The 17,147-nt window shown below is 38.5% G+C and overlaps 1 protein-coding gene across 1 annotated transcript in view; it reads right to left on the bottom strand.

The window, feature by feature from the left end:
• Window positions 1-5,445: 5,445 nt before the first annotated feature.
• HDAC9 (histone deacetylase 9) overlaps window positions 5,446-17,147 on the bottom strand; it is a 126,543-nt gene continuing 114,841 nt past the window's right edge. The window contains exon 12 of the mRNA XM_088533507.1: window positions 5,446-5,590. Coding sequence (XP_088389633.1) covers window positions 5,570-5,590 — 21 coding nt within the window. The 3' untranslated portion in view covers window positions 5,446-5,569. The remainder of the gene's footprint in view (window positions 5,591-17,147) is intronic.

The raw sequence follows: 17,147 nt of genomic DNA, 5'->3' as shown, positions 1-17,147 counted from the left end.
CAGAAGATATGACTCTTACAACACGGAGCTCCGAGATATCCTATGGAGCACATATGCTAAAGGGCAAGGTCTGGAAGCGGCCCCCGAAAAGGCCAGAAAGCAGGAGAATTTGAGCAGTGAGCTAGGTATCATCCAGTAGTACCAGGCAGATTCTCCAGAACCAAAACAGCTTGTGCAGAAACAGTCTGGAGGGGAAGTTAAAGAGCATCAAAGAGGATGTCCCAGGTGACACCAGGGCTGCCGCAAAGACTGAGCAGAGCCCAAAGCTACCATTTCCACACTGCTTCTCCAGCACTAGCCTCAAGCATAGGAGGATGGGGAGGGAAAATGGTTCACACACATGTGCTGTTTCTGCATCCCCCTCTCCATCTGATGTTCTTTTCTTCCCCATCCTTGTATCTCTGTCATACCATTTTCAGTAACATTCAAATCCCAGTTACCTAAGGTCCCACACAGAGGGGAAAAATAAGTGGGATTAAAAAGACCCAAATAATTGCTAGGAATAATTCTTCTTACATAATGATGTCAGATCTATAAAAGCACGTCATAAGTCTGTAACCAGAATCTGAAATCATATATTTTCACTTACGCAAAGTAATAGTTTCTAGTTCTCACTGGCATAAGCCATCAAGCAGCATAATATATGCATTTTTATAACTTTAGACATGCACTTTTGTCTACCTAAAGCGAGTGAAAAGATGTTCTCTTTCCTAGAAAACCAGAAATAGCATAGCGGTTCTGCTGCACATGAAGAGCATTTGTTCCATTTGGGAAAAATTTGAAAGAGTTTTTTTTTTAGCCATACTTCCCTAACAAAAGAAAAGTCACTCTTCTCTGATGTACATGAGCATTTTTGTTTATTTTTTCCCCTCACACATGCTGTTCTCTCATCAGCTGGGGCATCTCAGGAGAGCAAAATACTGCATGTGATTGCTTCAAAAACCATTCTAGAATTAGAAAGTTCTCTCCATAACAGAAAAATACTTTCACCTTTCTTAGAATTTAAGGTCAGAAAGGACTGCCTAATCTGGTCTCCTGTTTAAAACAGACCCTTAAAATTTAATACAGACAACCCCTATGAATATAAAGAATTGGTTATACTTCCAGTAGAACAAACTCTTGCACAGTCAGTGATTGAAAAAAAGTGACATTGCCCATGTTCCTCTACTAAACTAGGAATAGTTGATAGAGATTAAGCAGTATTTCTCACTCAGGTCTCTCAGTATAAGGTGTCTATTCCCATTACTGTAGCTATTTTTATGGCTATAGCATCTCTGAAATTTCCTTTTGCTATCTAATTTGTAAACAAAGTCTTCTGAGTCTTTTAGTGTCTTCTCAGATTCTCTTTTCCCTTTTTGCTTGTTTTGTGGTAAACTGAGATTCAGAGTGTGGAATTTCTTTTATTTACTTCAGTCCATGAAATGTGGCCAATTCAAGAGGTTTTGAATTTTAAATTCTGTTCTGAGCCCTTCAGTCCATGAGATGCAGACAGCAGAAGCTGCAGGGTGTCTCCCTAATCCAGAAAACTATGAAAATTTGGATCAAATTCCATATTGAAAAAGAAAATTTTGCTGGGCCACCATCTCTATGGGAAGTAGAGATAGAGGCAGTAAGTATGACCACATATACACTCTTCTTTCCCTTTCTAAAACTCTGGCGATCAGTATAGCTTGATGTCAGTCATGTGGGCATAAATTTTGGTCCCACAGGAGCACTGCAAATACTCCACAGAACAAGTAGAAAGCAGACACCGCTACCAAAACATAATTCAGTTCTTAGTTTGTCCCGAAGGTAGGGCAACTACGCATTGCTCTTTCCTAAGAGCAAGTTGAAAAAAAGACAAGAGATGTTTTCATGCCAATCTTTGCATCTTTTAGTTGCCCTCTTCTGGTGCCAGCCTTTGACATTTGACTGTTCTATGTTCATCGGCCTTTACCAAATGCAAAACAGGCATTTCAAAAAACAGAAGCCTAATGAAGCCTGTTAACCTAATGAAAAAGTATTATACTAATTTATATACCAGTACTATTCAAAAAAACAAAACAAAAACCAAAGAAACAACAACAACAAAATGCTATGAAGAAAATAATTGCATTTTCTTGTCCTGGGCTCAGTCTTTAGTAATTTTGTAAAACTCACTGAGATAATTCTCAGGATTCTCAAGATGTTTTTATTTTTCCTTTGTCTTGTTAAGCCTGATAAGAGAAGTGCTCCATCCATTTAGAAGAGTGATGGGATTTAAAAAAAATACAGAACTATTTTTTTTTTTTTTGATTTAGCAAAACTCTTGCAAACCCTTGTTTGAATAACTCTAGAGCTCAAATACCTATGGACAGAAAGACAAAATATAGTCTGGAGAAGCAAGTTCTTTTGGCTGCGTCTGCAGCAGTAAATTGAGCAGTGCCAGGAAACATTCCCAGGCAGAGGCACACAATCATCTGTACTATTAAATTGCTAAAGTGGTCCTTCACACCGTTTTGGCTGTGGAGCAACTAGTGCTCTCCCAAACGGCTCCCAGACGTGGTTTGGTTGCTGGCATGGGCCAAGGAGAATTCCTGATAGTATGAACATGGGACTTTCCATGCCAGTTGGCCTGATCAGCAGAGAATAGTCCCAGGCACATTTAGTTTTGTAGTGAAGACACAGCTTTGAGTACCCCAGTCAGTGTTACGATTTTATAAAGTTGTATTTTAAATATCATGCTACAGATGGGGGGTATGAAAGGAGCATGTGTGGGGCTGCCACAGGGCTCTCTGCAGTTAACACAAACCACCCCTTGTGTGGCTGGTGCTGGTGCCTAGCTCTTCAACATACGGGCACTCTCCTCCTCAGGGTCTCAGACCTGAACAGTGCGAGAGGGTTAATCCACATCACATGCTTTACGAACCAGGTCTTACTCCCCCGTGGAGAAAACAAAGTTTGTATAGACACTGATTTCTTGTTTCTATGAAGGTTTCTTGACAGAATAAAAAAATGGAGAGCCCTGCTGACACACAGCTGTGCACAGTGCAGTGCAAGGCAAAGAGGTCAGAGATCCTCTGACTGTCCTAGCTTGGTACCGAAAATGCCTCATCGGCTGCAGAGTGAGACTATAGCCTTGCTAATTCACCTGCTTCCTAGGCAAATCCCAGGCCAATAATCCTAGCTGAGATCTTTCCTACCATACTTTTGTTGTTAACAGTAGGGCTTGCCAGCTAGTGCTGACTTCTGCTGCACAGACCAATCTGGTACTAACTTTTAATGAAAAACTTTGTGCAGGATCACAGTGACAGCAGTTTCCTAAATGACTGTTGCATGTTGATATTCCTGAACAAGGCAATGGACATGCCAGAACCTGACCAGCAGGTCTCTCCATGTTGCCTCACTCCTTCAGACAGAAAGTTGAGGAAATTATAGTAAGAAATTACATGAAGAAATATCAATGTGCATTCAGAAGTCAGTAAAAGAACTTGTGATGCTCTGGCTCTGCATCCCTAGTATCGTATGTTCTGCAGTGTAGTTTACATACCAGTGTAGTTTAACGATAGTCTATGATTTCTTGATTAATGCAGTACAGTGCTTCTTCTTTAGAGATCCAAGACTCTACTCAGCTGAATAACTTCTCTAAAGAATCCAAGCATCTTTGAAGCAGATCATTTCAGCTTTATTTTTAAAAAGCAAGCATATTTCAAGATATGATTAGCGTCAAGCAAGTGATAAAAAGAGTTCAGTGGGGCAAAGGACAGACTAGATCACCAAATATAATCCTTTTTTTTAGCTATGTATCAAAATATGTACCAGATCTATGTATCCTACTCACACTGAAGTACCTCAAAATTTTATCAGTCATCACTGTTTTCAATTTGGCAGCTATTTTCACATTCCAGCCTAATTTTAAAACAGATAATAGAAGTTAAAATTAACTGTATGCCATTTGATTTACTTCTTCTCTGTCTACTTACTGGATTTTATAGGACCTAGTAAGCTATATTTCAATTTAAGAAATTGTAGAAATGTAAGAGGAAACTTTAAATCTTCCAGGAAACTATTGGCCTGCGTGTACCTCAGAACCAACCTATATCATTTTACCAGCTGAAACCTTTTTCAGATTCCATTCTCTTTACTCTTCAGTAATATTTGTTTATTATTGAAAAAAGGAAGAAAAGAAAAATACATGGCAGCACACTACATTTCATTGATTATCTCTCTTTTTCTTTTCTGTATATTACAGGTCCTGAGTCTAAGGCAAGGTGGCCTCCTTTTAGTAAAGTACTCAACTTTACTAAAGCGCTCAACTGCATACCCTGGGTATGTGATCCCCTCACTCAAACCACTCGTGATGCACAGCCTAAGGACCTTCCTGGAAGAAAGTCTTCTTTAAGACAGAAGAGATTATCCGAGCTAAAAAAACATTAGCCTGTTAGAGTGCTGCCATCTAGTTAGAGGAGCGTATACAACAAATCCATTTACAGTGCTTACAATAAATATCTCAGAGCCCCGTGTGTTTGGCTCCTTACATTGCAGCAAATCTTTCCAGACAGCCACTAACCCCCTCCAGAAAAGGAGCTGTTGTATAAATTTCCTTAGATTTGTTAAAAATATATATATATAGAAAGAAAAATAAATAAGAAAATGAGTATATGGGCCCAGGCAGCTTGTGAGATCCCGCAAACTGTAAGGAAATGTATTTTCCTCAATGGTAGCTTGCACTGAGCTTTTTCCAAACTTGTGCTGCAGCGCAGTAAAGCTCCCTCAATTGCCACGTGCTTTTGCAGAACTTGACAGTGCTGCACAACTCACGGGAAGCAGCACGCAGTAGCTAAAGATTTCTTTTTCAGAAACCAATGACTTGAGAATGAACCTGGGAGCTCATTTTCGATTCAGGTATAATGCTTTAGTCTACAGTTTTGCGAAATAAAGCAGAAACTGAAAATAGTTGCTTGATATTTTCTAGACTAAAATTTCTTGATTTTTTTTCTGATTTCAATACCCATTTTACTCCTGAGAAATGAAAATGGTCATGTAAACAGGCTTAATAGCCTGAAACAAGACAAGATGCAATGTGTTTATGGAATGATAGGGAATACATTCAAAAAAAAAAGTAAGTGTTCTATGCCATTACAAAAGTAAAATCTTAGCTTCTTGGAGAAATTAAGAATTGTGTAATTGGAAGGACTTGTATGTGCCATTTGCTACCGCCTGTCTACCATCCTGTATCAAGGTGAGGATGTCATGTCTGGACTTTATGTCTTGATGTTTGTAGATAAATGACTTTAATTGTAAAAATTCTTTGTTTTCTGATTGAGAAATGTGTTTTCCTAAAATTCATTTTTTTAAATATCATCAATTAATTCCAAATACTCCCTAAGACAAATAAGTATTACTACAGAAGGAAGATAGATTTAGAAATTAATAAATTTGCCCTTCACTTAAACAAGAAAATTAACTGGTCTTTTGTTGTTGTTGTTTTTAATTACCTCACATTTGTTTAGCAACCCAGTTTCTTGCAGCCTTGACCAGATGCTCTGTATTCTTCCAGCATGTTCAGGGTGATTAGTGTAGTTGCCACACATACACTGGTGCTTCAGCATCAGACTGTCATACACAACACCTTCAGCACAAAGACAGTACAACAAGAAACAGTAAATAAAATAAATGCAAGTTATACAGTGACATGCATATTGCAGAGCAAATGGATTTTACTTGTCTGTAAGCAGAAGATCAAAATTCTGGACCTTAGTTCCCTTTAAGTCTGGGAGACTCCAAATTTACACTGAGAGATGAATCTCGTCTCATGCAGAAGGTAAAAATGAACCCACGAATTATACTAACAGACACAATCAACTGTACAGAAAAAGACAACGGGTAGTTGATTGTCATAGATTTTATGACTACTAAAAATCAATTAAATTACTGAATAATTTATTTTCCCTTTTTCTAGTGGATAGTCAAACTGTAATCATCCTGTCTATAACAAGAAAAGGTCGTGTTTTTTTCCCTTCCAACATTAAGCATTCTATGATTCTATGTTTTTCATTTCAGTCTATGAAGCAATAACTCAGAAACTGCCCCCCTGCCCTTTTTAAATATCTTTTAAAACAATATCATTCTGCATTTCTGTTGATTAACTAACACTGTATTAATTCCAAATCTTAAAGCATATCATATATATTTCAGAGAGTTGTAGCCATGGGAGTCGGAGCCCTTTCTTCCTTTTCATTAGAAAAAAGTTCCACACAGTAGGGAATTAGGACCATATCCTGTAGTTACATAGCAATGCAAGGTTCCTTTTCTTTTTTCTTTTTTTCCTTTTTTTTTTTGTGTTCATTTATGTGAGGACAGAGCAGCTTTATAGGAACAGCTATCAATATCACATTTCTAGGCAACTGTATGTTGTAGGAGAAAGAGGATTCTAGCCAGGAGGTTTAGAGCTAAACTAACCTTCAATTTTCAAGGCTTTCAAACCAACTCTGAGTCACTGAAAAACAATTTAATTTACTTTAATCATTGTTTGCATTTTCCTCAGAAATATCTGAAACAAAAAATATTTTCCTTACCACTGAGAATGATTTTCATTTGGGAAAAAAAATGGATTTTTCTCTTCCCCTTACAGTTGAAAAGGACTCAAATTAATAATTTCTCTAAGCTACAAAACTTGGCACTCAAAAGCTCTTTCTTATGTGCCACCACTACTGAGGATGCCAGCACAATTCTGGGAAAATTGTCTTAGCCTGCTACTGAAATTCATCCAGTGAAGAAAACACAAAATGAAAGTCCAGATTCAACAACATGCTCAATACTGCCCTTATTCAGCAAAGTGCTTTAACGAGTATTGAACTTTATTAAAGTGCTTAAGAACTCCGTAGAATAGGAGTCTATTTACATTGTGGGTAATGCAAAGCTAAGTTTCTGAGATAATTCACTTAGAAGCCAGAAATTTTAAATTATGCCGCTCTAGAAATACTTATGCTGCCATATTACTTAGCTCATCTACTTTAGATCTGATCCTCTGGGATCTTCTTATTTAAGCCAAAATGATAACATGACAATTATGTTTATCATAAGGAGAACACAAAAATAATATCTTGGTGCAGCATGACTAAGTCTATGCTGAATTATCATCTAGCAAACTGGATAGTGCATTAACAATAAATTCTTATACTTACTTTCTTGGTTTGTTTTCTTTCAAAGGAAAAAAAAAAGAACCAGTGAAAATCTGGAGCTAATAAACTAATACAGCTTGAAATCTCTGCTGGCATTGCCAAAGCAGTTAATAATTTCCTTTCTCTGCAGTTATTCACATTGTGCAGTTTATAAGCTTTGCTGCTCTATCATCAGGTCTTACAAATTATATGAAATAGTAAGTGTGCATGTAAAATGGTGCACGCTCACACATCTTTTTTTCCTTTTTTTGGCACCTATAGTTTTAACTTCTAAATTCTATTGCAAATTTTGATGCTACAATTTGCCAGTGGTTGCTTACAGTTAGATAAGAAACATGTTCCTCTGCCCAACAGAGAAGGTAACAGACTGGATTTTCTAGAGTCTTTAGATGCTAAATGTACAGGCATGCATCAAGCTTTTCAACGAGGACTTAGGCACTTGTATCCAATGCATTGCAATGAAAGTGCTTGTTAAATGCTGACAAAAGTAGTTGAAAATATCTCCTGCCTGCCACTATTTCAACCAGCATTATATTCTAACTATGAAGGCTCCCTGCAAGGATTTGCATAATCCAATCTTCATTTAAAAGAAATTAAATATAAATGCTTTACTATGTGGCTTTTATACAGAATCAAGATGTTGGGTAAGAACTGCACTTTTGGTAAGCTGTATCAGGATTACAATTAAACAGTCGTTTTGAAATAAGATGCTGAAACTATGTATTCAAGATACCTCCTCTGGATGATACAGGTATAAACATCCCTTTTCTGTGGTGGCAGCATTAAATCACTACTGTATTTTCCAAAAGATAATAAAACTAAAAGAGTAATTTTATAGCATGTGAACTATTTTGTCCAAATCAAAAACCATGTTAATCAGGATAGGTCAGTAATGTATGACACCCACTCTGAACCTTTAAGCAGTAAATATTCACACCAGTGAGTGTAAAATTTATTTCTAAACAGGATTAATTGATTTAAGAAAAGTCTGATATATATGTTTTCATTCATTGCAGCCATCTAAATTGATTTAGGATGTGCAAGCAATTCAGATGTGTGGCTGTTCATCACACAACACATGTGCTTGGTACAATACCACAGTGAAGCAGTAGAACTTAAAGCTAAAAATAGCCTATAGGATTTCCCTAGCAGGATTGAGTCAATAATCTCCCCACCCCCACAAAAAAAAGAGAGAGAGAAAGAGAGAGGAAGACAACTGTTTTCAATTGCAGACTGCTGTGAAATATTAATAAAAGATGGTTACCCTGTCGCTCCAGAACAGCCAGATTCTGCTCTCAGATGCTTTGGGTAAATCTGAGCAGCTCCACTGAGACTGGTGGATTTATTCTGGATTTACACCAATATCACTGAGGCCAGAATGCGGCCCCGATGACAGTCTGGAATGGTGACCCTTCTGAACCATGTAATGATAGAGGACATAGGACAGAAGAAATTGAATTTGCACTGAGTCAGAAAAAGTAAGATCTTCCTGGAGAGGTCTCCCTAACATTCATTCTGTTCCAAAAAACTTTATTTGGGTCATCTTCTTTCAATATTACTTTGAAGAGAGAAGAGAGAGAGACTTAAAATCACTGGCTAGCAGCACGCTTTGAAGAAATGTCATGGAGAACAATACTAAAAAAAAGGGGGGGGGGAGAAAATCTAATAAATTATTCAGAACAAAAATCTAAACTAAATAATAGCAAATCTTCTGTAAATTTTGAACATCAGAATGATGAATAAACATCAAGAATATCTTATATTCTGTTCCATCTTTAACTCATTGTGTTCAATATATACTGCCTAGCTCTCTCACAAACATCATCATTATGCTTCCCTTCAGATATCTTTTTCTCAAGATTTGCAAAAATAAAGGCTCATTTTGAGCCTGGTGTAATATTATGTCACAACAGTTTTCCTCCTGCTTTTTTATCCTCTTCCAAGAATATATTGTCTTTAAATAGAAAAATAAACAATAAGGAATAACTTAAGACAGGGAAGTTCTTTTTGTTTGTTTGTTTGTTTTTTCTTTTACACAGTAAGTTATAAGGCCACAACTTGGCCTCACTTTGTGCTCTACTAGATTTTTCTCCCTCCTCACCCAAATCCTTTATTTTATGTTTTTACAAATGTTGTTTAATGTAGCAACTCTTGTGGGTAAAGGCTGGCTGTATTTTGTACTCGTTTAAGGAAGTAAAGGATAGAATCGCAAAATAATTCAGGGTGGAAGGGACACCCAGAGGCCTCTTGTCTGACTCTCAGAACAGGCCAGTTTGGAGATCAAACCAGTTGGCTTGGGGAATTCATATCACAGAATGTTGGAAAGGCTGAACAGGAATAAATAAGAACTGGGTCTGTGTCCTATCTTTCTGCTCACTAATTGATGAAAAGATGATAGAGCATTGCCCAGACATTGAAAAAAAAGCAAAAATTATACCTTAATAAAACATATATCTGATATTATTCACAGAAGCTTCATTTCAAAGTCTCTGAGTGTTATTACACCATAGATGATAATCTCACACAATCAAAAATAGATCTATTTTCAATGCACCTAGCTGCAGTGATATAGATTACAGAAGCAAACAGAAAAAGAAATAGATTTATTAATTCCTAGAGCCATGTCAAAGATGAGAAATTTCTCTGAGGAGAAAGTAAAGATTCCCTCATGAGCACAGTGTCCACGTGTTGTGTAGGACCTGCAGACCAGGCAACCAATGTCACCGGCTGGCCAGTAAACATCATACACACAGCTACAGCACTGCACTGCACCCTCCTCAGCCGCTGCCTAAAGGATGTAGGATTATACCACAGCTTCACTACTTACTGGTGGTCTTTCTTCAACTTATTGGTGGTCTCTTTACAAAACAAGCAACAAGAACATAGAGAAAAGAGCCAGAGGATAGGGAAATGAAAGAAAAAGCTGTAAATGACTTAAAGGCAGCAAAAATGCACCTGTTGCTATATTGCCAGAGCCAGTCAACGATAATAATTTATGACTGTGTGAATATTAACCTTGTGATTTATCAGCTGCACTGGCTGACTTGATGCCAGCACAGCGTCATAAAACCGGGGACTAGTGAAGCTAAAAATGAATGTATTACTGCAGGAGGTATTCAAGGCATTAAAATCAGTTGATCCTACATGAACAAACACATTTGCCCTGCCTATTAAAAGTAGTCTTTAGGGAATCCTACCAGTCGTGTAGACATGTTGGCTGGGCTGGTCCATTGCTGGGTGAGGTAATGTGGAATCAGCAGGGGAAGACGGGGTCCTGGAAACAGGCCGATGTTTATCTAATCCTGCCATGCCAACTGTAGCCATCTGAGCCTGGTAGATTTGCAACTGGTGGACACGCCGCTGGGCCAGGAACTGCTGTTGCCAAGAAAACAGCACAGTAGAAAGAAACGTGAGAAGGGATCAAGTAAGACACTGAGGGAAACATGTCAACAAATTAAGTTCATTAGGTCAGGACTGTAATAAACAGTGTGAAAAAAAATGCACCTAAGACCTAGTCAATAAATCCATTCAACAGATGTTTTCACACTGACAGTGTGGGCTGCTGATTTTTCCAGAGAGTAGGTGATGGCAGGCAACCTGTCAGTTCTCCTGACAGAGGAAGAGACAGCTTCACACACAGACATTTATAAAAGACCAACTTTTTTTTTTGAATACAGAATATGTTATAACGTGCATCGTCATGGCACACAGATAAATGATTTTTTTTAAAAAGAAATCCTGTAATACTGAAGGCTAAGAGCAGTGTCCTTATAACTCAGCACCTAATTTGCTGAGCAAGTGGAGGCAAATTTCTCCATAAGACTCACCAGAGTCTTCCTAGAGCTGCCTGGAAAACAGGAACATTTCTCATGTAAGTTGTTACATGTCATTTAGAAATTCCAGAATGCTTACTTGAAATCCTACTTAGGGAGCATTTCTTTTTGTCATAGCTGCTGCTGGCAGCAGGCAGTGCCAAACACTTTTGTAGCGAAAAGCAGGCAGGTGTGAAAAAGATCAAGACAGAGTGAAAAGGCAGATTTTATCCTCTATTTTGTTTGTCAACAAATGTCAATTTTTGCTAACATAAAAAAAGCTGAAACTCCGGCCCTACTGAAATCAGTACAAGCTTTGGCATTCATTCACTCCCCAGGGTAAAACTGCTTCTCAAGCTTCTTCCCCCACCCTCCCCATTCCCCCCCTTATATATATATATATAATTTGTACATATAGATCTAGAAACAAAACAGGATGTGAATGCAAATATGTTTTCTAACCAGCTCGCACCCTACATTCATTTGAAATTCAGACCTCCATCTTTGAACTACAAACTTCATATATATTTACCAGGAATTGGTTTGTTTTTAGGCATGTATGAATTTTTTTTAATCTCCTGTCCCAATAACCTTTAGTAGCGCCATATGGTCCTCTTCAAGACAGCACGTTCTGCTGCTGGGGGCCTGGCTAGCCCCATGAAGGGAAGCAGAGAGGGGAAGCAGAGCTCACACTGCATTGGAAGGCATTTGGGTTGTACCCCAGACCCTCACAAGCTGCAGAATGAACACAGAGTCTGTGGGAAGTGGGAATGTCTATCCCCCACACTAAAAAAAAAAACAACAAAAAAAGAAGCTTCCATGAAAATATGTGCTCATCAGTAACAGCTAAAACAGGAATAAAGGCTTCAGAAGGCAACCTCAAAACCCACTTTAATACCTCCTCTTCTGTGAAAAGACGGGAGGTCATGGGAAGGGTAAATCACCTGGGACCTTGTCATACGTCACTAAATATAGAAATATATATATATATATTAGTAAGCAAAAATAGGTTTTACAAGAAATGGTTTGGGGTCATGAACTGTTTCCCTTTCTTCAATACAGTACCCCCTTATTTTTTTAGTATTATTTTTGGTTAATGTATGCTGCCAGGAAGCTATTATGTATGCCAGGAATTATGTGGAACTATCTGAGAAAGTCTGTGTAACTCCTTTCTTATGAACATAACAAAATAGCATTCCTTCCTAAACTGCCTAAGTGCCTTACTGCTTTTATTTTGTTTCACTGATGGTTTTAATTGCAGTAAATTTTCGGAGGGGCATTTGCTGAGCACCTAGGTGGACACACCTCTCATAATCTTTGTTGCAGATGCATGTGAGTGGAGAGGAGATGTGAAGAATTGATTATGGATGCATATTGTCATGTGTGATATTCTGCCCACGGAGAACAAAGGTAAATAAATCCCTTTGTGAGCATACAGCATTTGTTTTCCTTGTCTCAGTGCTCGAGAGCAAAGCCCTAAGAGGTATTTTGCTCTCTGTGGCACCATTGTACTCTGTGGCTCTCTGCTCTGTATGGTCACACAGCAACAGCAGCGCTGACACCAGCTCCTAACCACTTTCCAGAGCAATGGAATAAGCTAAGTGATTTGGATGAAGCAATACTCCTACCTATGGGAGCTTTCCTCCATCACACAGAACTTGACTCACCTATTAAATCAGCAGAACAGACATTATTCCTGCTGCTTTCCTCAGTCTCATAGGTTGCACTAATGCAAAATAGATACTATCTGTGTAGTTCTTCTGTCCATGTCCAAGGGACTTCTGCTATTGGTTTTTAGTGTTGGCACTAATGCTAACTAATCAAGCCCACTTTTCAACTAATCACCAGAGTATAGAAGACAAAGGGGGTTGTTACTGATGGAAACACTTTTCAAGATAGCGTATCTTGTCTCAGTGTGCTTTGGCAGTGTGTATTAAATAGTATTAATTAAATATTCTTAAGGAAATCTGCCTGGAAATTTGGCTCTCAGTGAGGTTTGAGGGGATTTGCAGCATGTGCAGATGTTCCTGTTTGGTTTTGGTGCTGTGTCAATAGAAGACAGGAGAGAGAGTTGACTATTTGGGAAGGAACTGCACATTTAGCACAGAATCATAGAAACATACAGGTTGGACTTTACATCCTGAGGTTGTCTATTGTAGCTTCCTGCTCCTACCACAGCTAACTTCACCATTAGCTTAGGTTGCTCATGCTCTTGTCAAGTTTTGAAGTACTGTGCTGGGAGCAACCTCTTTCAGTGCTGGACTGGCACAGGCTGCCCAGAGAGGTTGTGGAGTCTCCTTCTCTGGAGATCTTCAGAACCCGCTTGGACGCAGTCCTGTGCCACGTGCTCTAGTGACCCTGTGTGTGCAGGGGCTTGGTCAAGATGATCCCTAGAGGTCCCTTCCAACCTTCACCATTCTATGACTCTATGACTCTATGACTTTCCTTGATGTTGTTTGACTGTGAGCACAGAGCCTTTAGAGATATCTCTTCTGCATTTTTTTACTTTCCGAACTGAACTTACTAGTGTTCATGTGTCTGTAAACGTCAGTGAAGCCATGAGCTAGTTGTTGTTCAATTAATATCTAATCTTTAGTCTATTCAGGTCTCTGATATGAAAGAGTCAATATAAGTGAATTTATCTGATCTTTTCTGGTGTCCTGAAGAAGGGAGTGCAAAATGTGGTACACTGTGAAATGTAGTAAATAATTCATAAAGAATTATGTTTAGAAAGAAAGATATTCTTCCATCTTACAAGCATATAAAAAGACTAGGTATTTTTGTCTACCTCTTCTGTGTTCCTATACAGAGGCATATAAATAAATCAAGATTTTTTTTTTAATGTTACTTGCTCAACTTCATGAATTTCGCCAAAAGCCAGACAGTTATGTCAAAGATGAAGAAGAGAGCTTGTTCCTGTTCCTCTGTAATTTCATTCTAAAGTGTGTTTTCTTTATACAGTCCTTCGCCCTCATATGAAACCAGATACATACACAGAACTTGACAAATGCTTGTCAGCATAATCTGTCCAGGGAAGGAGAAGAAATATGTGTAAGGTTGGAATTTGAATGACACCTGATTTAATTTCTGAGGTAACACAGAACAGTTTACCAATAAAAATCTTCACAGGGGTTACACTGGGGCTGATTTACTTCCTCTGGCAATTTCCAGACCTTTTACAAATAATTTTAAAGCTCTAGACATCACCAAAGTTTGGCCTTGTTCAACATTTTAGTTTAAACTCCTGATAAGGTCTCATTTTAAAGACAACAGGCATTCATGACATATATATATTTCCAGCCACCTAGATATTTACACCCCGAATGCCTGAGATACTCTCTATCATGCAGACAAGTGGATTAATGCAAAGAGTAATGTGGATAACTATCACACTTATCTGGCTTACAAATGCCCACCTGGTCTCTGGAAGAGATTAACACAATACAATGAATTCATCTTTGGGCTTTATGTGCAGCAGCACTGCAAACACATGTCCATCTCTCCATCAATATGACAAAGGCAGTATTTGCACATCTGCAGGGTTAGTGATTTGTGTGAATATATTTGGAGCATTTCTTTGGTAACCTGAGCCCTGCATGCCCTGCATGGAGTCTGCTGCTTCCAGGTGCTTGAGATTAGTTCATTAGTAGAGGCAGGCAATCAGAACCTCATCTACCAAACCCAGCTGAGAGTCACTCATCCTTTTTCTTAGGAATTGGCTCAAGTCTTTCAGTAATTATTTTGAGGAGGGTCTTAGAATCACTATCTGAAAAGATGACCCTTTTAGAGGTATGGGAGGTAAATATTTGTTATTCCCTTAGTGTTACAGTGAGGGTTGTTGTTTAGTAGGAGCTGGAGTCAGTTTGGGTTGGTGAGAATGTTCCTTTTTTTCTTATGTTTTAGTGCATTCTGTACATTTAGTACATTCTGATTGCATATATGGGAGAGACGCAAATGACTTCTATATGCCCTGAAGATTTTGTCCTATTAGCATGCATGGACTGTTTTATTTATCAACAGGGTTAGACAAGAGTTTTTTTGCTAATATTTTGGCCCAAGCAATTTTCATTTATTGTGAATGTATGTTTGTATGTGCTTTAAAAACTTATGTAACTCTTGCTATGAATATGTTGGAGAACAGAGATTCATTTATTAGAACAAATGGAAGTAGTTCCATTTATTATAAGAAAATCTGCAGACTGCAAGATTTACTCTAGGACTGAAGCAGAATCTACTAAGGCATGTAAGAAACTCAGGTCTTCAGCAGGAACTGCTGAATTTTTCCTGGATGTTATTTTTTCCCCTCTGCATAAAGACCAAACTAATGATACTTCACTGGAGGTAAGGGAGAGGAAGTCTACATAAAATAATGCTATCATGAGTTGCCAGTACTGTTACACAGAGTACAATAATTTCCTAGAACAATGAAATAAGTTAGGTCAGATGCTTTTCCATTAATTAGTTTTAGTCAACTGACAGTTTAACTGAATGGCTGCTGGAAAGCTAATAAGATTAGACGATTGTAACAAGTATATGCTAAAAAGGTTATATTGGCTATTTACTCAGTACATCAAAGTAAAAGAAGTAAACATTCGCTGCACTGGAAGTTAGGCAAGAAACAGACATTTTCCCATTGGTATTCATTTCTGCACTTTTCTATATTCCTTTTCTGGAAAGCACCAAATAACTTCAGAAAAGCCTCATGGTACTTTTAGTAAAAGTAGCAAAGTAACCAGAGTCTTTTAGGAAGCTTAAAAAAATCAAAAAGAAAAAGGAGATATAAACAAATAAACAACCTCCCCAACACACAAGTTGTTCATATATCTATTTTTCCCCTCCACTGTATCCCCAATTAGTTATGTATTTTAAATTTCTGGGGGATCAGGGAAGGAGGAAAAGATTCAGACAGGAATGCAAGGTTTGAAGGAGGGGCTGCATTTACTTTGGATATATGCTCCATGCACCACGGAGTCAGCATTTTAGTAGAAGCGACAAAAGTCAAGTACCTGCCAATGTCAGGAATGAAGAAGGCAGAGCCTACAGAAGTGGGAATTTTCAAATAAAACCAGCAGGTCAATATGTTTGGAATTTCCCCCTAGCAGAAAATTCTCCATCTTTAGGCTCCACCTCACTCTCCCAGATGATAGTTCTCATTATTCCCTTCCTTGTAATCACTGTGTGCTTCAACATAGTCACTGCCTGACTCATTTTCCTTCCTAAAGCCTTCTCAGTACACATATCGCCAGAATGGCCCTTGTTAGGGGTCTTCAGAGGCTCAAATTTTTGGAAGCTCCCTGTCCAAGAGTGAACTTTCACTGTCTCCCTTTCAGGCTACAGGTCAGCAACCTACTCACCTCCCAGGGCAATAGTAAGAGGTAGAGTCCTGACCCCACTATTATATCCTACAACCAGAGGCAAGGGCTATGACCCCAGCCCTGACCTGTGCATCTGATCACATAACCCAACACAGGGAATGTGTCTTCTCTCACATAACTTGACAGAGGAGCACATCCTTGTCATCCCATCATTAGTCTTTCCTCTTCCCTTCTACCTTGACCTGCTACTAAAATGGCATCATTTTTGTATAATGCCTTCTTTTGTGCTCCTGCCCTAGAAGGCAAGGGTGGAAGGAAAAGGGCAGAGAGCTCTGAAGTCTCAACCCTTTTGCTCTAGAAACCAAGAGAGGAAACAAGGCTGATGGTCATGTCCTGAGCAGTCACCAAATATAATTACCCATACCTTGGCAGCAGCCTTTCCACAGTCCTGGGGGAGGCAAGGAGAGGCAGATGGCACGGTATTATTTTGTTGTATGCAACAACCTGCTGCATGAGGCAACAGATAATTTGTCTAGAACTATAGACAATATTTTCCTGTGGCTTTTATATCCTTGTTTTATGCCCACATCCCAAAGCTCAGTTGATAAGACTTGCTCTCTGTTTCACTGTTTTCTAGACAATTACGCGTTCCTTGGATTGCAGCAAAAGGAGACCCAACTCCATAGAAGTATTGATCATTTGTGACCCATTACATCCAGATGCCTCATGGCTAAGTATCTTATTGCTTCCCATCCACTCTTGCTATAAACCCTTCTTCTTGTTCTAACAGTCTGCCCTTGTCCATACTTACTATTTACTTTCCATAAAATATTGATTCTGAATTAGTGGATGAGCATGTATTTCATATAGCATTACTG

Source organism: Tinamus guttatus, unplaced genomic scaffold (genome assembly GCF_059628265.1).
Source record: "Tinamus guttatus ecotype Peru unplaced genomic scaffold, ASM5962826v1 Tinamus_guttatus_pri_ptg000503l, whole genome shotgun sequence".
In the NCBI taxonomy this organism is placed as follows: domain Eukaryota; kingdom Metazoa; phylum Chordata; class Aves; order Tinamiformes; family Tinamidae; genus Tinamus; species Tinamus guttatus.
Note: the sequence above shows the minus strand (reverse complement) of the source record. Positions and strands in the feature narration are given on the sequence as shown.